The following is a 20,333-nucleotide window of genomic DNA, read 5'->3' on the forward strand; positions in this document are numbered from 1 at the left end:
CTTCAATTAAAATACGAATTTTATTATTCATTGTATTACATAATAAGTTAATTAAATTTGGTGCCGAAAAATCATTAATTCCAAGTTCTAATAATGACTCTTCGATTAAATCAATTTCTTCTTTAGTTAATTCTTCCCATTTCTTATGAACATGTTTAAACAAAAATGAAAATGAATAAATAGAATATAAATCATTACGTTTCACATGTATCTTTTTAACCCATTTATCAACATGAATATTTAATGAATGACGTAATGAATAACCTAAAAATGCTAAGTCGAATTTAGAATCATTTAATACTGATAATGAATATTCTTCAATTTGTTCCCAATCATTAGTTTTACGATTAGAATACCATAGGAAAGTAAACAAAAGTGTTTTAGAAAATTCATAATTTTTATATTGTGAATTTGGTAATGTTTTAGATTCATATTGATATGTTTCGATTTCAATATCTTTATCTTCTTCATTAATAAATTCTCCAATTTTAATATCATTTGATATATTAAAATGAATTCTTTCTTTTGTTAATGAGTTTTCATCTTTTTCGATAATGAATGAATTTGGATATTTTTTAATTACATTTTTATGAACTTTATCTAAAACTTCATAATTATTAACTTTAATATTCTTTAATGTTGAAATATATTCATAATCTTCTTCAATTATATCCCATTTATAGAACGGTATCTTTTGGATACAATCTTCAATATAACTTCTTTTTGTTGGATCATTTTTGAAATATAAAAATGTATTATGTGGATGAATTAAGTTATTAATTTTCGCAATAATTCGTCGATCATAATCAGAAGCGATTGTTAAATAATCGCTAATGATATATAATGATTGAGGATTTAAACATTTAATTGCTGTTAATGATACAATTAATGAATATTTATATTGGAAAGATTGCTTAAAGAACATGTTCATTGAATTCCGAACTTTTTCATCGTCTTTGTTTTCAATTTTTTCGTTTAAGTTCGTAATGAATTTACATGTGTTATTTGTAAAAGCAGTTGCGAATATACTTGCCAACGATATCAATGATAAAATTTGTGTGTTATTTAAGTCAATATATTTAACTGTTGATGATAATAATAAAATACATGAGTTAACAATCTTACCAAAAGTAGTTTTAGGTAAATTATCATTAATGATCGAAAAGATTTTTAATAATTGATCACATAAAAATGACCATTTCTTATTAATGAATTCTTTTAAGTTCTTTTTTTCATCGAAGTTTAATCCTATTTTCTTAAGTGCGCAAAAAATCACATAAATTGCACGTGAGAATAATTCTTTTGATATTTCTTGATTATAATCATTAATATTATTAATTATTAATTTAATTGCAGAGTCAAATGAAGCTGGTGGTAATAAATCATTATCTAATATCTCTAATATTAATAATGGATCACATTTCTTGATGAATTTGATATAATATGATGAATTTTCAAACCAATTTAATTTAGAAAGTGGTATATTAACATTAATGATTTTAAGTAATTCTTTTAGTTCTGGAATTACTAAGTAATGCGGCTTTTCTAATAAGTTCATTATGATTTCCATAATATTTGTCTTTAAATCATTAAGACGAAATGCTTCCCAATTAATGTTCTTAAATAATTTGATTAATGATATTTGCTCAACAAAATATCGTGGAAATGGATTAATACATAAATCAAAGATTTTCGAGGCGCTGACTGGCGCTATTTGATAAAGATCATTAAAACAGTCACTTAATGATCGAAGAAGATTGTCAAATGGAATCGGATCTCTTTCGATTGCAATTTTTGTGATGAAATCAAGAAATCCTTTTGGAATAAGTTTTTTCTTTGTAATGTATAATGAAGAAACACGGATAACTGGAACAATAAACGAGTTAGGAAGGGATGAATCATAACAAATAAAGTTTTGAAGTGATTCAAGAGTTATAATATTACATTTCTCGGCTGAAATAAAAAGATCAATGATCGCCGACTTTTGTGATGGCGTGGAATTATTTTGCCAAACATTCTCTACATCAGTGAATATTTTGTTCCATTTGGTGTTGGTGGGTGGTTTGGTTGAATTTGTGAATAATAATTGTATTATTTCAATTGCACCAGAAATGTCTGAGGAATTGCTGGAAGTAAGAAATGTATCAAGACGATCTAATAAAATGTCAGAATTGATAAGATATGCGATTGGAATGTATGGAATAATTTCTTTGAAAAATTGAGTCGTACTTTGCTCAGCAACAATTGGTATTAATTTTTTCGGATCTTTGCAAGCAAACATTGCAACTGTTTGTGCTAAAGGTGTGTTTATTAGGTATTGAACAATTGATTGATATGCAGGTGAAAAGAAATCAGAGAGCATTTCCCAATCTGATGTTGAAATCTTGGTAAGCATGTCAGCCCTACTACTTAAAAGTAATGAATGACATGTGCCAAAATAATCAATTCTTTTATTTGGATTGACATATCGTAAAGAATATGTTAAAAATGAAAAAAGAGAAGCCTGTGCTGCTGGCTGTAGTGAAGTAGTGTCTATTTGTTGAAAAACTTGAAGGAGATTTTGTGGTGAAAAAGAAGAAATTAATGAATACCAATGAATTAAAAAATGTTCCGATTGTTGTCTAAGGTTAACATTTTCGTGTGATGTAAGTGGTAAAACTAATTTTATTATTCTGTATAAAAAATTATCTTTTGTGGCTTTAAAATTTGATATAATTAAACCAATCGGAAGTGTAGACAACTCCAAGATTTTTGATTCCATTTTACTAACATTGTTAGATGAAATTGCTGATTCAAGGAGTTTAATGTTTCCTGAAAGAATTAATGAATTTGCCCTCAACATGATAACTCTGAATAACGGTTTCTTGCGTTTTTTGAATTGACCGCATCACATGACATTTTGTTTGGTGTAAAGGAATAAACGTGTTCGCTGAACGATACGTATTTGATGAAAAACTTAATGTTTTTGGATGATGGAATAAATGATTATCAATGATACTCAACAACAACATAGCATTCTACATGTATAATTATTGTAAAAGTGACAAATAAGAATTTTTGGTGTTAATAAATACATTGGGAGAATTCATTTATCAACTTACTGGCATCCGAACGTTTAGATTTTTCATATCAGGTGTACCGATCAGAATAAACACAATTCCTAAAAGCTGTTTAAAAAAAAAAGAGATGGAAAGTTATTTATCAGGTTTAACACCTGAAGAATATTTAAAAAGACAAAATGTAAACCAAATCATTAGTATGATCATTTTTTCTCTCCTTGAAAACAGACCAGTAAATGTAAAAGAACACATAATCAATTTTTTGTCAGATGAAACAAATCTTATCGAGGAATTTCCACCATTAGTTTTAGACTCAAATAAGAACCACGAAAAAAACACAAAATTCGAGAAATCAGAAAAATCAGAAATCTCACCTGAAATTTTATACAAGACACGAAAAGATTCAAGGCGTAAAGCAATGTCCAGTAGCTTTAAAGATTCTGATCGGATTAAAAACAAAGTCATTACTAAAGACAAAGAAACAATATTATCACTTGTTAATAATACTAAAAAAGTTCCTTTACTTTCATTTCTTCAAGACGATCAAAGAGAGCTTCTTGTATCCTCTATGGGTCTTAAACAATTTTCCAATAACGAAGTAATTTGTCAGGAAGGATCTCGTCCAGATAACTTTTATATTATAAGCAAAGGGCAATGCAAAGTGATGAAAAGACGCAACGACAAAGATTTCCAAATTGGCCTAAAAAAATGCAACGAATGTTTTGGCGAGCTTACTTTAATCAGTGAATCTGTGAGTTCAGCATCATTTGTTGCAGATGGGCCTGTCACATGTTGGGCAATAAACCAAGATGAATACCTTTCAATTCTCAAAGCGTACCGCGAAGAAAAGAGGAAAAGATTAAGAAATGTCTTAAAAAAAATTCCTCTATTTTCTTTGCTAAAAGAACACGAATTATTATTAGTCATCGATGCTGTACAAGTTTGGGAGCCTGGAAGCGATGAAGTTATTGTAAAAGAAGGCGATGATGCAGATGAATTTTTTGTGATATTTGAAGGCGAATGTAAAGTATCAAAGAAAGACAAAATTAGCGGAAGTAAAGAACTTGGCGTTTTGAGGGAAGGTTCTTACTTTGGAGAGCTTGCTCTGATGAAAAATATTCCAAGATCTATTACAGTGAAATCTGGAAAAGGATGTAAACTTGGAAAACTTGACAGAAAATCATTTTGTAGACTATTGGATTACAAGTCGTGCAATGATATGCTGACTAATCCTAAGACAAATTTACATAAAAATTATCGTGAGTAGAATTGAACTTGTTACACGCCCCTGAATTTATAAACGATGTAAAAAATTAAACTGCATCGTTCGCAGTTTTTGCAAACAATTCTATTAAAGCCGATCAAACTTCACCTTCTTCGAATGGATTTTCTTGGTCGTCAAAAACAGAATAACTGTCAGAAAAAGTTCGATTTACAACGTATTCAACCTTATTTCGCTTTCAATAAATTCAACCTTCTACATTGGAATTTGAGTCGAGAAGATTGTCCAAACACATTTTTCATAGATTAACCAAATCACTTAAATGTTTTGCTTGTTTCTTGTTAAGGCTTTGACAACATCAACATACGCAGACGGCGTCCTTACTATTGATGACGATACGAATACAAATCTTGACATAGCTGTTCTAACTTCCGTCTTGGATCAATATATGGCAACGATTGAAAATGTTCGTGAATTATATATTAAAGGTATTGTAACTAAAATTGCAGAAGGGCTATTTGCAAATCAAAACACATTAGAAAAGATAGATATTACAAACAATGTCTTCGAACAAATCGGTAATAACGCATTTAATAATTGTCCTAATCTTAAAACTATCATAATATCCAGTGTCAAAACAATCGGTAGTGCTGCTTTCAAAAAATCTGGAAAACAAGCAAATCTTATTTCTTTAGTATTACCTGAAGGTCTTAGTTCTGTTGGTGAAAATTGCTTTGATGAATTGAAGTTAGGTTCTGTTACATTACCATCAACGCTTAAAACTTTACCAAATTACTGCTTTTATAATACTTACGATTTAACATCAATTGATTTACAATATGTTACATCAATCGGAGAATATTGTTTTTATAATTCTAAACTCAATACTTTAACTGTTCCTTCTGGCTGCCAAGTTTTATATGAAGCTTTTGGTAATACTTTTGCACTTACTTCAGTAATATATAGAGGCAACAACATACCAACTAAATGTTTTGATATTTCAGTAATGAAATCAATTACCATTGAAGGTACAACAACTATTGAAGACAATGCATTTACTGGCGTTAAAGAATTAGCAGGAACACTTGTAGTTCCAAGAAGTGTTACCTCAGTTGGAATTTATTCTTTCCAAAATGCAAAATTTGATACTGTAATTTGGAATGCATCTGTTGATATTTCAGATGGTTCATTTTTCCAAATTCAGGAACTCAAAAATGTAACAATTATTGGAAACGTTCAAAAAATTGGATATAGGGCATTTTTCGAATGTAAAGGATTAACTACTGTACACCTACCAGCAAATCTTACCACAATTGACAATGAAGCATTTCACACTACATCAGCACTCGAATCAATTAATTTTGAAGATACACAAATTGCTTCAATTGGAACATATACATTTTGTGCTTCAACTTCATTGACAAGCTTAACATTTCCACCTACAATTAATCAATTTTTGGAAGGTTCATTTTATGGCTGCACATCTTTAACAAGTGTCATATTCGATGAGAAAACATTACCAATTGATTTCGGTACGAAAGTCTTTGCAGCATGTTCAAGTCTCCATAATATTTCTATTCCAAATGGTTCAATATATGACGCAGAAACATTTCCAGCAGAATGTAATGTTACACTCTTTACAGTCACATCTGTTGCTGAAATTGAACTTCCACCAGGAAATTGTTTTATTAATGGATCATTACAAATTGATGATGATACATTAATTATCGATGAAACAATAATTAATTCAATATTAAATGGTTCAAGTATATCCGAAGTAACAAATCTTTATATTAGAGGAAGTTCAGCATATCAAATTTCTGCTAATTTATTCACAAATTGCACAAATCTTTCACTGATTGAAATCTCTAGTTCGAATTTCCGTACAATTGGAGAAGGCGCATTTAGTGGTTGCTCAGGACTTCTTGTAATTAGACTTCAATATGTGCGTATTATCCAACAAAGTGCATTCCAAAATGCAGGTAGTCCGAGTATAGAACTTATTATACCATCAAGTATAGAACAAATTGGTGAACATGCATTTAATGGATTTCGATGCAAAGAAGTTCAATTACCATCAACATTAACCAAACTCTCAAGTCACTGTTTTTGTGGCAGTTCATTAAGGTCAATTAATTTGGATCATGTTACACTAATAGACGATAATTGCTTTGATGGTTCAAATATCGAAAATGTTGTACTTACTTCAGATATGACTGTTCATCAATATGCATTTGCAAACACAAAACGTCTTAATCATGTTGAATGTTATTTAACTGAATTAGTTAATGATGTTTTCCATTACAGTTCTATTAAATCAATTAATCTTACATCAGTTACAAGCATTGGGAATAATTGCTTTAGTGAATCAAGCATCGAATCGATTGTATTACCTGAAACATTAGGTTCGAATTGGACTGGTATTTATACATTTGAAAAGACACCAAATCTTAAGACAGCAATAGTTAAAAGCCATGTACTTCCTGAAGGTACATTTTTCGAAGCGACCAGTCTACAAACTATTGAATTACCTGACTATATCGAAACAATCGGAAATTTTGCATTCCGATACAGTTCTATTAAATCAATTAATCTTAAATCAGTTACAAGCATTGGGAATAATTGCTTTGGTGAATCAAGCATCGAATCGATTGTATTACCTGAAACATTAGGTTCGAATTGGATTGGCACTTATACATTTGAAAAGACACCAAATCTTAAGACGGCAATAGTTAAAAGCCATGTACTTCCTAAAGGTACATTTTTCAAAGCGACCAGTCTACAAACTATTGAATTACCTGACTATATCGAAACAATCGGAGATTTTGCATTCCAATATACAATCATAACAGGTAATTTAACAATACCAAGCAGTGTAACTTCAATTGGTTCTTATACATTTGAAGGCGCATCTATTGAATATTGCTTTTATAAGGGAAGTGCGCCAATACCAACAGGATTTTTGTTTTCAATATCAACATTAAAGGGAATTGAAATCACAGGAACTACGGAATCAATAGGCGAAAATGCTTTCTATCACACATCTATCTCACCAATATTAAATCTTTCACATACACATATTACTTCAATTGGAGTGAGTGCATTTGAAGGATGCCCAATTGTAACATTAGTTTTACCTGTAAGTTTGACATATATTAATACAAAAGCATTTTATTATTGCACTTCACTTGAAGAAATATTATTCGAAGACTTAAATAACTCGAAGCCAATTACGTTTGGATCAGAATCATTTGCTGCTTGTAATATGCTTCCAGATTCAATAAAACTTCCATATGGTTCTCACCCAGCTGATTCAACTGGTTGGGGATCTGCATTTCCAACAGATATAGAAATTGATACACCAACACTTCCGTCTTCTGGAGGTGGCAGAACAACTTATGGCGATGATAATTCAGGCTCTGGTTTGTCAGATGGAGCTTTGATTGCGATTATTGTTGTGGCTATTGTTGTAGTTGCTGCTGTTATTATAGGCGTTGTGTTTTATGTAGTGAAAAGAAAGAGAAAATCAGATTCTGGTGAATCAGTAACAATATAGTTCAAATAAAAAATCGAAAGAAAAAATTTATATTTTGGTGTAATTTGTGTATAATAATTAATCCTCATTCAGACAATGAACTCAAAATGTGTGTTAAATGATGAAGAAGTACTATTAAATTTGTGCTGATGGAAAAAATATATATTAAAGATGAAAATTTTATAAACAAGGAAACGCATATTATGTTGTTGTAAAAATACATTTTGAAGCACTTTTTGTTCCAAGATTTTGCTGTCACTTTTTAACGGTCGTTCAATGAATCTCGGATTTTCGCTCCTGACAAAACTTGGATTATCACAGGAAGAAGCAGACCAACATAAAAACGACAAGCCTTCAGATGCTATCACTGTTTATGCGAAGGATCAAACAGGAATTGGATATGCTGAAAATAAATTCGATTTTGTCTTAGAAACAGATGCTACATTTGCAAAATTGCAAGCATCTCGCGTGGGTGTTGAGGAAATAAATAGCACGCAAAAAATGGAAGTCAAACCTCCCCAACAGAGATTTTTCATTCCAACTAGACTAAAGAAAAAACCTCTTCATTCTTTATCTACTGAGGACCTTGCTGTAATTTTGGCTAAACCAGAACCAGTAGCAGTACCTGTAGAAACAATAATTAATGAAGATAGCAAGCCACACAAAAAGAGGAGAAAGCACCACAGAAAAGAGCAGGCTGAAGGTAAGGAAGAAGAAAACAAAGCAGATTGAACAATTTTTTTTAATATGATTTATTCAAATATGTTTTCGATCACCATTATAAAATTAATCATTAAGTCATGTAATATAGAAAGGGAAAAGAGTACCCCCTACTGTTCTCGTTAATTCTACATAATATCTTGATTTCGTTAATTTTATCCATTTGGGCAAGTTTTGAATATTTTTCTTTTTATATTATCAAGATAATTGGTATAAATAATAAAAATTATTTCGCTGTATTTCTTATATTTTTGATCTTTCAATACTATTTTTACTCCAATAACATATGTTATTTATTACTTAAGGTATAAAAAATGTATTAAGTTTTTGCTTTGTATTTTCTGTGCTGTGACTGTTTCAGTTCCTATGTATATCATTTAACCATATTATCTTTAATTTAACAAGATAGTCTTGATATATCAATTCAACAAACAATGAAATTATTTAAAACAAATAATTTTTCTTTTAATACAGCACTTATGATTGCATATAAACAATAATATTTCAAAAAACATTGCGCGTTATATACTATTTTAATTTTCTTGATAAATTATTTAGATGACAGTCATTTTATTAATCTATAGAAGTAAATTTACTTCACTTAAATGTGCATCCAACTTCTCATTGCCGCAATGATCTGTGAATCTCTGTGTACTCTTGTGTAATCACTTCCTGCGTAAGCTTGTGCATCAGCGACATAAGCCTTCGCATAAGCTCTTGATCTACATGATTCGCATGTCGTTACGCACTTCCTGCAATCGGATTTACCATCAGGAATCGACTTCACACCATCCTTGAAGTAATACGAAGACAACAACATTCTAATTGGGTAATCGTTATCATTATCAGCGCCGCCATAAGGATCAGTGAACAATTTGATTTCATGCATTCTATGTGTGTTTGGATCGCATCCTTTAACGAGTACGCATCCTTTGTCATGCATATCGCGTGATGATGACCCATCGTTTTGTTGATCGTGATCATCATTTTGGATAACTTTCCGAATGCGCGATAACCTTCCGCCATCATTATCTGGTTCATTAGGATAACCACTCCACCAAATCTTAATTTGATTGATTTCGGTGTCTGTTAATCCTTGTGACTTAAGTTGGTTAGTGAAATATGTTGTGTATGAATAATCAGAATCGCCGACTAAAAGTTGTGATTCACCGCCAGTGATAACTTCGAGCCACGTGAAGAAGTCGACTGGATATGAGCCGCCTAACCTTTCCTTGAACTTAGCGAAGATTGCTGCTAAGTCAATTGGATGAATATGTTTAGCTGCATCAACTCTGAAGCCAGAGAATCCAATGGACAAAAGATCAACAAAATAATCGGCAATACGTGTGCGAACGAATTCTTTGCTTGTGTCAAGATCTGTTAAACCTGTGAGCCAACCAGTGTTCATTATGTTTGGATCAGTCCATGAATTTAATGATTTGTCGCAATGGAAGTCCATTGGTCCATATGGTACTGCTGGATATTCAAGTACATTAGATGGTTCGCCCCATGAGTTATATTTGTAAGTATAACCTGGCGTGTAATATGGTGATTGGTTTTCTTCATCAGATGATTGCTTGCCGGGCCAATATGTACAGCCTGCACCTGGATTACGATGATCTTGTGCATCATTACCGGAGCCTGACATATGATTAACAACTGCATCAGCATAAACACGTAATCCATATGAACGACACTTCTTAATCATGTTGCGAAGTTGTGTACGTGTTCCTGCACGTCCTTGTAAACGATATGAAACTGGCTGATACATGAAGTACCATGGATTAAGTTCGTTCTCCATTGGTTGTGTGGACATAACTTGTTCTTGGTGTGGGAAAAGTTTAACGCCAAGATAGCCAGCTTCAGCAATGACTTTGCATTCTTCAGCAATATCATCATCTGGCCAACCAAACATTTCGACAATTGCACCTTTTTGTCCGTTACGATAATCGCCATTTCTTTCTTTAAGTGGTTCAACATTCCAAATGAAATCAATTTCATCAAGTTCAAGTGTTTCACCAGTTGCAGCAACAATTTTGACCTTAAGAAGTCCTGTATAAGATGAATCAAATGTCTTAGATGGGCTTGATTGTGGAACACCATCGAAATAATATGTAAGAGAAAGATCATGATGTGTCTTTGTATAAATTGTCACTGTACAGGATGTGCGATCTGAGTTATATTGAAGTTGTGCATAACCAACAAGTGTGCTCATATCTTGATAACCTTTCTTCCAACCTTCTGTTCCACGTTTTGGTGTATTCCAAAGATGAGTAGCCCATTTGCTGTCCATTTCACCAGAACTACTTTGGCAAGATGGAACTTCAAAAGTTGAGCAGTCACTATTTGATGCATTTAAATAATAATTACCTATACTATATGTTGCACTTTGATATGTTGTTGTTTTATTTGAACGTGTTCCACCAAATGCAACGTATCCAATTAAAACGCCTGAGACAACGCCGACTGCAAGACAAATTCCAAGAATAACTTTCTTGATAATTGGGTGATTGTCCTTTGTTTCTTCTCTTTCAACGTTTGAAAGTAATGGTTCGTTTTGCAACTCTTCCATTAAAGAAAATGATTTGATATCATCAGGTTGGGTTTCTGTTCGATTTCTACCTTCCTGTTTGAATACTTTATATAACCTGTTTCATCTGAAAATTCAATGATTTCAGTTTCTTCGACCAAAATTAAACGGTTATAATTCTGTTTTTGCAAATGAAAATTGTAAAAACCCCAAATTGTAATAACAACATAAGATTAAATTAATGTAATAATTTTCCTCATTTAATTGCATGTACATTCATTTGTTTGTGTAAAAAAGGCTTAAAGCAGCTTAGATTAAAAGTCAACTTTTAGAAAATTTCCACATTTTTAATTAGATCTTCAAATTGAAGAAATAGGGGAAATAAAAGAAATTTCTTTTATTTGTTTGCCCAGTAATCGAAATTACACTTTTAATAATTGTATCAACTTCTTCGCAAAGATATTCTTTGGTATCTGTTTTTATTTCTTTTAATTATTTGGCCAATGTATGGGCTATTGTTTTCTGTAAGACGTTGATGTAATGCGTCGATTTTCCAATATAAATTTCAGATAAAGTCATCACAAAGATTTTTCTAATTTCAATAAAAAAAAAAATTAATTAAATTAAAGTTTTTAGTTTTCTACATTTATACCATAAAATTGGCAAATTTGCAAAAATCGATCTTCTTCATCAATTCCACTGATTGCTTCCGCTCCATCGCATCTGTTAAACTCAGCTACCATTATTTCCATTCCTTCAACAGATCCTACTTTATTGCACAACATGTCGAAAGTATCGCATAAAACTTTCGACAATTCGGCTTCATTTAATTCGATCAAATCGAACAAAACTCGAAGAAAAGAGCTCTTAACAAGTTCCAAACATTGGATTCCTGACGCCTTATGGACAACGTTGTTCAATAATTTGAAACATTCAGTACGAAGTGAAAATTGGAAATCATTAAATTTGTCAATAATTCCTTCAAATATGCCTAATAAGAAGCCAATAGTTCCTTCATTAACAGCGAAGGAATTAAGTAACTGTAAAAAGTTTTCTTTCCAAGGAGCACTATCACAAAACATTGTTAATAATTTATCCCATGGAATAACAGAACATATTTTTTCAAACAGTGGTAAGTTTGATATGTCGCCATTGAGGGCACTTGCTATTGTGATAAAAAGAATTAGAGTTGAGTTGATGACTTCATCATCAGAAGAATTGAGTGCTCTGACAAAGGTCATTATAGTGTCTTCTTGACAGAAAAAACCTAAAGCAATTTGCGGGTAGTTTCCGCAAAGATTTTCATATATCTGTAAGAGGACACTCCTTTGAGATGGATGAGAACTAGCAAAACAACCGAACAGAGTCTGTGAAAATGAAATAACGGTTTTATCATCAGGGTTAACAAGTGGGTGATTAATGAAGTTAAAAAGGAAGTAAAAAATAGATAACTTTAAGCGTTCGTTCTTGAAATAAAGTGGATCATCAAGAGTTTTGAAGGCAAAATCGGCAATGCCAGATTGTAAAAGGGCATTGAAAACAGGAGGGGGAGCATGTGTAATGATCTCAATTAAAAGATAAAAGACAAAGGCTTGCGCAACAGGGGTATAGTAATTGAAAAGTTTTTTGAAATGAATAAAAAAATTCATTTTTAAAAGATCTTCACAAAAAAACATGTTTTGCGCAAATAGAAAAAGGGTCCTAAACGAAAGATCAACTATATGACTTTCAATAATTAATGAATTGCAATCAATACCATCAGAATCTGGATTTATTCTTATGAGATCGAAAAGAATTTTGGCTGTTTCTTTTTCACATAAGAGTTCATGAATTTTTTGCTGATCTTTTTCATTTTCAACAAAATAAATTTGAATATTGCTTAAAGCCTCATTAACTTTTGGTGGGTCATTGCTTATATATCCATCTTGAAGCATAGAAGTAAATGCAAATAATTGTTCGAAATATTCTTCGAATGACATGTTTTTTATTGGCTTTTTCAAACTATTTGGATCAAACACGTCACCGCTGAAAAGATCTTCTAAGCTAAAGTTCTTAAGTCCTTTTTTGTATTCCATGAAAGTTGAGAAAAATGTTGCCCGCTACATTTGACATGTGACATAAAAAAAGCATGCCGCCGTACAAAAAATAAACGCTTTTAAACGTGCTTTTTATAAGGAAAAAAGTGGTTTCTATCGTTGATTGAACCATTGAGTATTCAATTTTTTGATTTATGGAATTGCTAAATCACTTGAAATTATCTTTAATTTAACAAAAGAAAATCTTGATACATCAATTCACCAAACATGAAATTATTTAAATAACCTTTTATCAAAATATTTTGATAATCAATTTCATTTTAATCTCGTTTACAATTGCAAAACAAAAAATTTGATTGATATTCATGTTAAATGCTTAGAAGTAATTCAAATTAAAGAAGAAATATATAACCATTCCACCAAATCTTAATCTTAATTTGATTAATTTCAGTGTCTGTTAAATCTTGTACCTTAAGTTTGTTAGCGAAATATTGCTGTATATGAATAATCGGAGTCACCAACACTTGACTTGTAATATAAATAGAAAAAGAATTAGAATCAAAGATTTTATCAAAGAAATGGTTATGATATTTGAAAGTTAGTTTCCATGATTTTAATTTTGAATATAAGTTCAGGATGAAAGAGAAAAATTGAAAATAACATATAATTTATCGATTATTAATTATATAAATCATTAAAAAATTATTATAATGTTTTTTGATCTTACCACTCACTCTAAAGCTTTGAGATACTGTGTAAATATGTAGATGAATATAAAGTTTGTTTTTTATTAAAGATCTTGGAAAGTCGACCGTTAATAACCGTTAAAACAGCAAGATTTATTCGATATTAAAATGCTTCAAAATTTTCATCCAGAACCACTTGGCTGTGTACCATCAGTACTCTCTTTAATTTCAGCTGCAAAGATGCTTGAAGAAGATCAGCCAGATCTTTCTGGGACTTTTCTATGTTATGCATTTTCCTTATGTAATGATTATTTTTCACAGCATCCATCATCACCAGAGATTGACAAAGTTTTTTTAGAACTCAAAGATCTCACTGCTCTTGCTACAATATCAACAGAGAAAGAACTTGAACAGTATGGAGATTCATTATATGCAGCAGCAGAAGATTCTGACTATCCTCCTCAAATGTATTCACTTGCGTATTTATGTTATGCCTCAGTTTCTATACACGGGCCGTTACCCGAACGTACATTTAAAAAAGCCAAACGTGTTGAAGCCAAAGTCAGCAGTTACATTCAACCGCAACCACAGCCACAACAAATACAACAAAATAATTATAACAATAACACAACAGACGTGCCAACAGTTTCGTACGGACAAGTTCCGGAAGTTCCCGAAATTGTTGTCAATTATCCAAAAGTGCTCGATGCGTCTTTAAGGCAGTCGATGGCCAGCGCAAATGTTACTGCTGCAAAACAAAATCCTGTTGCACAGCGTAAGAAAGAAGAATCACGTGCTGCAGAACTTGTACATATTGCAAGAGACGCATTTAAACATGGATCGAATTTGATAGCTTACGGAGCACTTGTCGCAGCGATTAAAGACCTTGAAAATAATCAATAAATATCAAATATTGTTAAATGTAAATGTACAAATTAATTAATTCTAATGTAATGTTTTGTAATAAGAAGCATTGCATACTTTTCATATAATGTTGTTAATGGTTAAAGTGATTTTGTAATGAAAAGTTTTTAAATAACGAAAATTTGTTTTTGAAATTAAAATAATAGAAGTTCAAAAGGAAGAAGCTAATTGATAAAAACAACAAAACGAAGAAACGAAAGAACTAGAAGAACAAATACCAAATCCTGAAGAACTTCTTCACAGAATTACCAATTATTCTCTTGCTCCAAAGACATTATATCCAAGGACTGCTTTCTATTTGCACATTGAACAAAATCATCAAAATAATGGAACATCTAAATTAAATGCAAATTTTATATGTTTAAAGCATGCAAGCAAAAATGAAAGAATAGAAGAGAAATTATTTATATTTACATATTTTATGCAATATTTAATGAGGTTTCGAGTTCGTATTTTGCTTTGTGAACACATTTGTAAAATCTGCCAAAATGGCGATTTTCTCCACATGTATTAACATAATGTGTGAAAAAATGTCTGAACAGAGATATGTTTGAATCCGGCTTCGGAGTCATTGTGACAAGAAGACGACAGCCTGGAAAAACAGATAATGCATTTATCAGATTTGCAATTAAAGCTTGTGCTTGAGATGTGTTTGCAACTTCTAGAATGTCTTCGACTATAACAAGTTCAAGTGGTTGCTCAATATGAAGATGAAGCTGCGATATAGTAAAAAGCAAAGATGCTCGATCTGTAATCCACTTGAATAGCATTCGATCAAAAGTTTCATCAAACTCAAGTTTAATTGGCTTCCGTTTTGATTTTGGCTTTTGAGCTAAAATAAGACATACCGATTCTGGATTTTCTTTTAATATAGCTTCAGCATATTCAAATGAAAACGTGGTTTTCCCTGAATCAGCAAGACCGAAAACTAGACCCCGTGTTGACGGATCTGTTGGGAGAGTTTCCATAAAAGTGAATTTTCAACTTCACCAAATAAATCAACCAAAGTTAGTGAAATCAAAATACGAATTTTTTCAAAACAAAGAAAGCTTTCTTCAAAGCTTTGATTTCATTGGTATTAGCTAGTAAAACAATATACCCCAAAGAGTTAATGCTTATATTTATTTGGAAATTAACAGACATAAAATTTAAAAAAAAATTATCTATATTGTCACCTCAGGTAAACAGCTGCTTCGAGCTCAACAAAAGATTTGTAGCTGCAATGATTTTTAACTCCATGGAACAAATTTAAATTTCATGAAATTTAAATTTTTCATGATAAAACAATTCATATTTAAAAAAAAGATCTAACCTTAGAAACAAAACAAAAACTAAATTGAAAGTTAACATATAAAAAACAATATACATTTAATTCCCTATTAATTATTTCCAATATTTCTGCTATAAAATTATACTTTCCCAAGCAGCTTAGCAGCGTCTTTCCACTGATTAACAAGAGCGTTGAAGAACTCAATTTCTGCTCCACGAAGATGTGCAAGCAGAACTCTAAGGTTCATTGCATCATCAAGAACAGCTTCTGTTCCAACATTTGTAATGTTTGTTTTCGTTGCATTAAATTTTTTGCGTGCTTCTGTTACTTGATTTCTCAAATTAATTAAATTTTGCAATAAATTTTGTGTTTCTAATGACTCTATACATTCGCCAAAAGAGCTTAACTTTTCTACATATTTATCAAGAGATACTGGAAATTCCTGATTGTCATCATTTTCATTTCCTGTTGGTTTGACAGGCCAATCTTTAACACTTTCATCAATTGAAGCAAGTGATGAAGCAAGTCCCATCATAGCACTTTTTATTGCTTGTTGTTGCTTAATGATGTTCGCCATCTATTTTTTGCTTGCATGTGCACATGAACACATTCAAAAATTCAAAGCATAAACGGTTTGCATTTGAGTTTTGGGAAGATTTTAATTAAAAGTTCCATCGGTGTTACAACGTCTTTTTCTGTGCAATTTAATCGTAATGTATAAATTTTTCTAAACTTTTTGCAGAATTATCACACCAAATAGTAAAATCAAATTGTCTTATCCAGATGTATAACTTTTCATTTATTAATGAGAGGGATTTCATTCTAAACTTAATGTTCGAGCTAATTATGTATTCTTTAAAAATTAGACAATAATAATTATTTTTTTCGATATTGATTGCTTAAGAATCAAAGCGAAGTTGCTTTGAAGGTTTAAAATATTATGAATTAAATATAAAAATCTTTGAAAAATCGAATTTTTTTGAGATTTCGAGCGATGGACGTTTATATTTAAAATGACGTTTATAATTTCAAAAAATCCAAAATGAACAAGCAGACAGATGATATATTTAAGAAAGTTTTCAATGAAATTAGTAGTAAAATAACAAGTTCAGCAAAGTTCCAACATAATGTTGTCGCTTCTCCTTATATGGGAAAAGAAAATAATTCAAATCAAAATGTAATGAAATCAACTACAAATTATGCTAAAACCCCAATGAAAAACATAACAACTCCAAAGTTTCATCATCAAGTCACAAGGGTACCAGTTACTCCTCAATTACCAAGAACCCAAATGCGTCAAAAAAATCGAACACCAAATCCTGATGCAGATGTGCGTGTTTATTTAAGAATCAGACCTCTTCTTCCCAATGAAGAACCAGCTGATATTGAAGTAAAAGGAAATGAAGTATTAGCACGTCCACCACCTCGTGCCCAAAATTTCAAGCATTTTGCAGAACGAAGCTTTACATTTAGTGAAGTCTTTAATAGCGAAGCAACTCAAAGCGAAATCTTTGATAAAGTTGCAATGCCACTTCTTCGGCGATTTATGCATGATGTTGATGCGTTACTTTTTGCATATGGCACAACAAGTGCAGGAAAAACATATACTGTCCAAGGAACACCAAATGAACCCGGACTTATTCCAAGGATTGTTAAGACATTACTTGCAACAGCACCACCCAAAAACACTGAACGAGGACTTTTAATTTCATGTGTTGAAGTTTATAATGAGAAAATTATAGACTTATTTGGAGATACGACGAAAACACTTCGTATTGGAAAAGATGGATTTGGACAAACAACTGTTAAAGGTGCGATTGAAAAAGAATGTAATTCAAATGAAGATTTAATGGAAATGCTTTCAAACATTGAATCTGTTCGCCGTCAATGTTCTACAAAATATAATGCACAAAGTTCACGTTCACATTGTATATTTATGTTAAAACTTGTTACAATACCAATAATAAATGGTAAAAGAACAAAGGATTTAACCCAGATTAAATGTACAAGACTTTCTATTGTTGATCTTGCAGGCTCAGAAAGGGTTTCACCATCCGAAACAAATTCACAAGTTGTTACAGAAGCTTGTAATATTAACAAATCAATGCTTGTTTTAGGAAGATGTATACGAGAAATACGTAAAGCTAACAAAGGAGGTTATGCTCAAATTCCATTTCGTGAATCAAAATTAACAGAACTATTCCGTGATTTCTTTGAGCCAGGAAACAAAGCTACAATGTCTGCCGTTATAGTTAATATATCACCATCAACAATTCAATTTGATGATACTTTATTTTCTTTACAATTTGCTGCAGAAGCAGTTGAATGTAATGTAAGAAATGGTGATGAAGATGATGAATATGATGATGATTTACCTATAGCTGCAATCAATTTTGATAATGAAGATGAAGATGATAGCAATAAGAAAATTAATGAATTAAAAATTAGAGAAGCAAAAATTAGACAAGAAATTCATGAAGAAATGGCAAGCAGAGTTAAAAAGATCCAAGATGATTATCAAGCTCAAATCCAACAAATTAAGGCACAATCGGCTCAACCATATACTTCAAAGTTACAACAAGCTTTAGCTCAAAAAATGCAAATGGAAAGTAAAACTAAAGAACTTGAAGAATGTATTAAAGAAAGAGATAGAGAAAGACAAAGAGCAAATGAACTTGAAAAGGAAGTAGAACTAATGCGAGAAAAAATTGAAGAAACTGAACAAATGTTAAATGAAGCAGTAAAGAAAAACACAATGCTTGAAAATAATATTATGAAAATGATCGACGCAACAAAAAAGCTGCATGAAAGACATTTACAATCACAGAGTGAATTGGAAGATAAAATTGCTCAAATTGAAAAAATATGGCAACAAAAATTACAAGTGTTGGTAGAAGAAATTAAGAAGCTAAAGGGAGCATAAATATGGTGTAATATGTAAACTTATTTGAATTTTCGATTTTAATTATCACAATTTTGCTACATATAAAAGACATTGTTTATAAAATTAGATCATTTTATTGTTAATTTGTTTATATTTAAAAGAACATCCAAAATTTGAAATTGATCAAGTATTATACATAGAAAAACAATTTTACACATCAATCATTGTGTAATTCAAAATAATATAAATGAAAAAGTGCTACGAAATAAACGTTTTCATATTCAAATCCTTAATGAAGGGAAAATGGAAAAATAAATCATAAATGAATGAGAAGCACTTACTTTTATCAAAAACAAGTTTTTTAGTATCAAATATAATTCTATAACAATTTTGAAAAAAAGGAAACACTTGAAGAAAGTTGCTTGTTTATTTAAAAAGTGCTTATTATTTGGACAAAAATGGAGCACAAGATTGAACAGTATCACATTAAAGAAAAGCCCCCAGTCCAAAACTACAGCGCTAAGAATCCACAGCTCGAACCTTATTCACACAGAATTTGTTATCATGAAGATTTTATATATTTCATGGCAAATGGAAAATTGTATTTTTTAAATTTACAAAATCAACAAAACCAGCAATACAAATGGCAAGTCGATAATGTTGTTCCTTTTTCAATGCGATATGGGCAATCTATGACAGCGTCCTCTCAAGGAATAGTTTTCTTTGGCGGATACGAAATGCCAGATGTTTATTATAATGACATTTGGATTTTTAATAAGGACACTAAGTTTAAATGGTCATATATTGTATGTGATATTCCACCAAGAGCGTTTCATGCAGCTACATCAACTAATTCTGGAACCAATATTGTTATATCTGGTGGGAAACATAAAGACAAAATATTTGATGATTTTTATATCTTAAATCTAGAAACGCAATCAGTGCAAAAAGTTGAATTTAGCATCAACTTTCCATTTTACAACCATTCAATGGTACCCGTTTCAAAAAGTGAAATTTGTTTACTCGGCGGTTTTAACATCTCAGAAAAGTCCAATTTTGAAATCTATCGAATCAACACCGAAACCAAAGCGATCGACTTACTTGACACAGAATATCATAACCAATATTTAAATTTTTCCAATTGTTCATATTGTTTTGACCTCTTATTCACGACACCCGGTATTATATCAAAGCAACAAAATTCTCAAGATTATAATAATGTAATGATGTTTCACTTTGAACATAAGACTTGGATACCATTAAACTTATCAATGTTTCCAGACTTTAATCCATATTTTGTATATCAAAACATTCATCAGCCCAATTATCTCTTTATAATTAATCAACAACTTTCGACTCTTATACGTTATATGATATTTTCGAAACCGAATTTTATATTTTCTGCTGATCATTTAGATTACACAACATTTTTACGGAACTCATTGATATATGCAAACCATAGATTCT

General features: G+C 31.1%; 9 protein-coding genes across 9 annotated transcripts; 5 read left to right on the forward strand and 4 right to left on the reverse strand.

The window, feature by feature from the left end:
• Positions 1-3,258: 3,258 nt before the first annotated feature.
• GO595_000983 (cAMP-dependent protein kinase regulatory subunit) lies at positions 3,259-4,326 on the forward strand (the record flags this gene model as incomplete). The annotated part of the gene is made up of 1 exon (XM_067923567.1): positions 3,259-4,326. One exon carries the CDS (start codon positions 3,259-3,261, stop codon positions 4,324-4,326), a length of 1,068 nt encoding a protein of 355 aa, XP_067778926.1.
• A 277-nt stretch (positions 4,327-4,603) lies between these two features.
• On the forward strand, positions 4,604-7,837 carry GO595_000984 (leucine-rich repeat protein; the record flags this gene model as incomplete). The annotated part of the gene is made up of 1 exon (XM_067923578.1): positions 4,604-7,837. The coding sequence occupies one exon, from the start codon at positions 4,604-4,606 to the stop codon at positions 7,835-7,837; it is 3,234 nt and encodes a 1,077-aa protein (XP_067778927.1).
• Positions 7,838-8,092: 255 nt separating this feature from the next.
• On the forward strand, positions 8,093-8,548 carry GO595_000985 (uncharacterized protein; the record flags this gene model as incomplete). The annotated part of the gene is made up of 1 exon (XM_067923589.1): positions 8,093-8,548. The coding sequence occupies one exon, from the start codon at positions 8,093-8,095 to the stop codon at positions 8,546-8,548; it is 456 nt and encodes a 151-aa protein (XP_067778928.1).
• Positions 8,549-9,137: 589 nt separating this feature from the next.
• On the reverse strand, positions 9,138-11,108 carry GO595_000986 (Alpha amylase, catalytic domain containing protein; the record flags this gene model as incomplete). The annotated part of the gene is made up of 1 exon (XM_067923600.1): positions 9,138-11,108. The coding sequence occupies one exon, from the start codon at positions 11,106-11,108 to the stop codon at positions 9,138-9,140; it is 1,971 nt and encodes a 656-aa protein (XP_067778929.1).
• Positions 11,109-11,698: 590 nt separating this feature from the next.
• GO595_000987 (uncharacterized protein) lies at positions 11,699-13,141 on the reverse strand (the record flags this gene model as incomplete). Its single annotated transcript, XM_067923610.1, has 1 exon — positions 11,699-13,141. One exon carries the CDS (start codon positions 13,139-13,141, stop codon positions 11,699-11,701), a length of 1,443 nt encoding a protein of 480 aa, XP_067778930.1.
• Positions 13,142-13,956: 815 nt separating this feature from the next.
• Positions 13,957-14,691, forward strand: GO595_000988 (uncharacterized protein; the record flags this gene model as incomplete). Its single annotated transcript, XM_067923622.1, has 1 exon — positions 13,957-14,691. The coding sequence occupies one exon, from the start codon at positions 13,957-13,959 to the stop codon at positions 14,689-14,691; it is 735 nt and encodes a 244-aa protein (XP_067778931.1).
• Positions 14,692-15,131: 440 nt separating this feature from the next.
• On the reverse strand, positions 15,132-15,680 carry GO595_000989 (uncharacterized protein; the record flags this gene model as incomplete). The annotated part of the gene is made up of 1 exon (XM_067923633.1): positions 15,132-15,680. The coding sequence occupies one exon, from the start codon at positions 15,678-15,680 to the stop codon at positions 15,132-15,134; it is 549 nt and encodes a 182-aa protein (XP_067778932.1).
• A 441-nt stretch (positions 15,681-16,121) lies between these two features.
• GO595_000990 (uncharacterized protein) lies at positions 16,122-16,559 on the reverse strand (the record flags this gene model as incomplete). The annotated part of the gene is made up of 1 exon (XM_067923644.1): positions 16,122-16,559. One exon carries the CDS (start codon positions 16,557-16,559, stop codon positions 16,122-16,124), a length of 438 nt encoding a protein of 145 aa, XP_067778933.1.
• Positions 16,560-17,273: 714 nt separating this feature from the next.
• On the forward strand, positions 17,274-18,905 carry GO595_000991 (Kinesin motor domain containing protein; the record flags this gene model as incomplete). The annotated part of the gene is made up of 1 exon (XM_067923655.1): positions 17,274-18,905. The coding sequence occupies one exon, from the start codon at positions 17,274-17,276 to the stop codon at positions 18,903-18,905; it is 1,632 nt and encodes a 543-aa protein (XP_067778934.1).
• Between the last annotated feature and the right edge of the window lie 1,428 nt (positions 18,906-20,333).

Source organism: Histomonas meleagridis (genome assembly GCF_020186115.1).
Source record: "Histomonas meleagridis strain 2922-C6/04-10x chromosome Unknown contig_118, whole genome shotgun sequence".
NCBI lineage: Eukaryota > Parabasalia > Tritrichomonadida > Dientamoebidae > Histomonas > Histomonas meleagridis.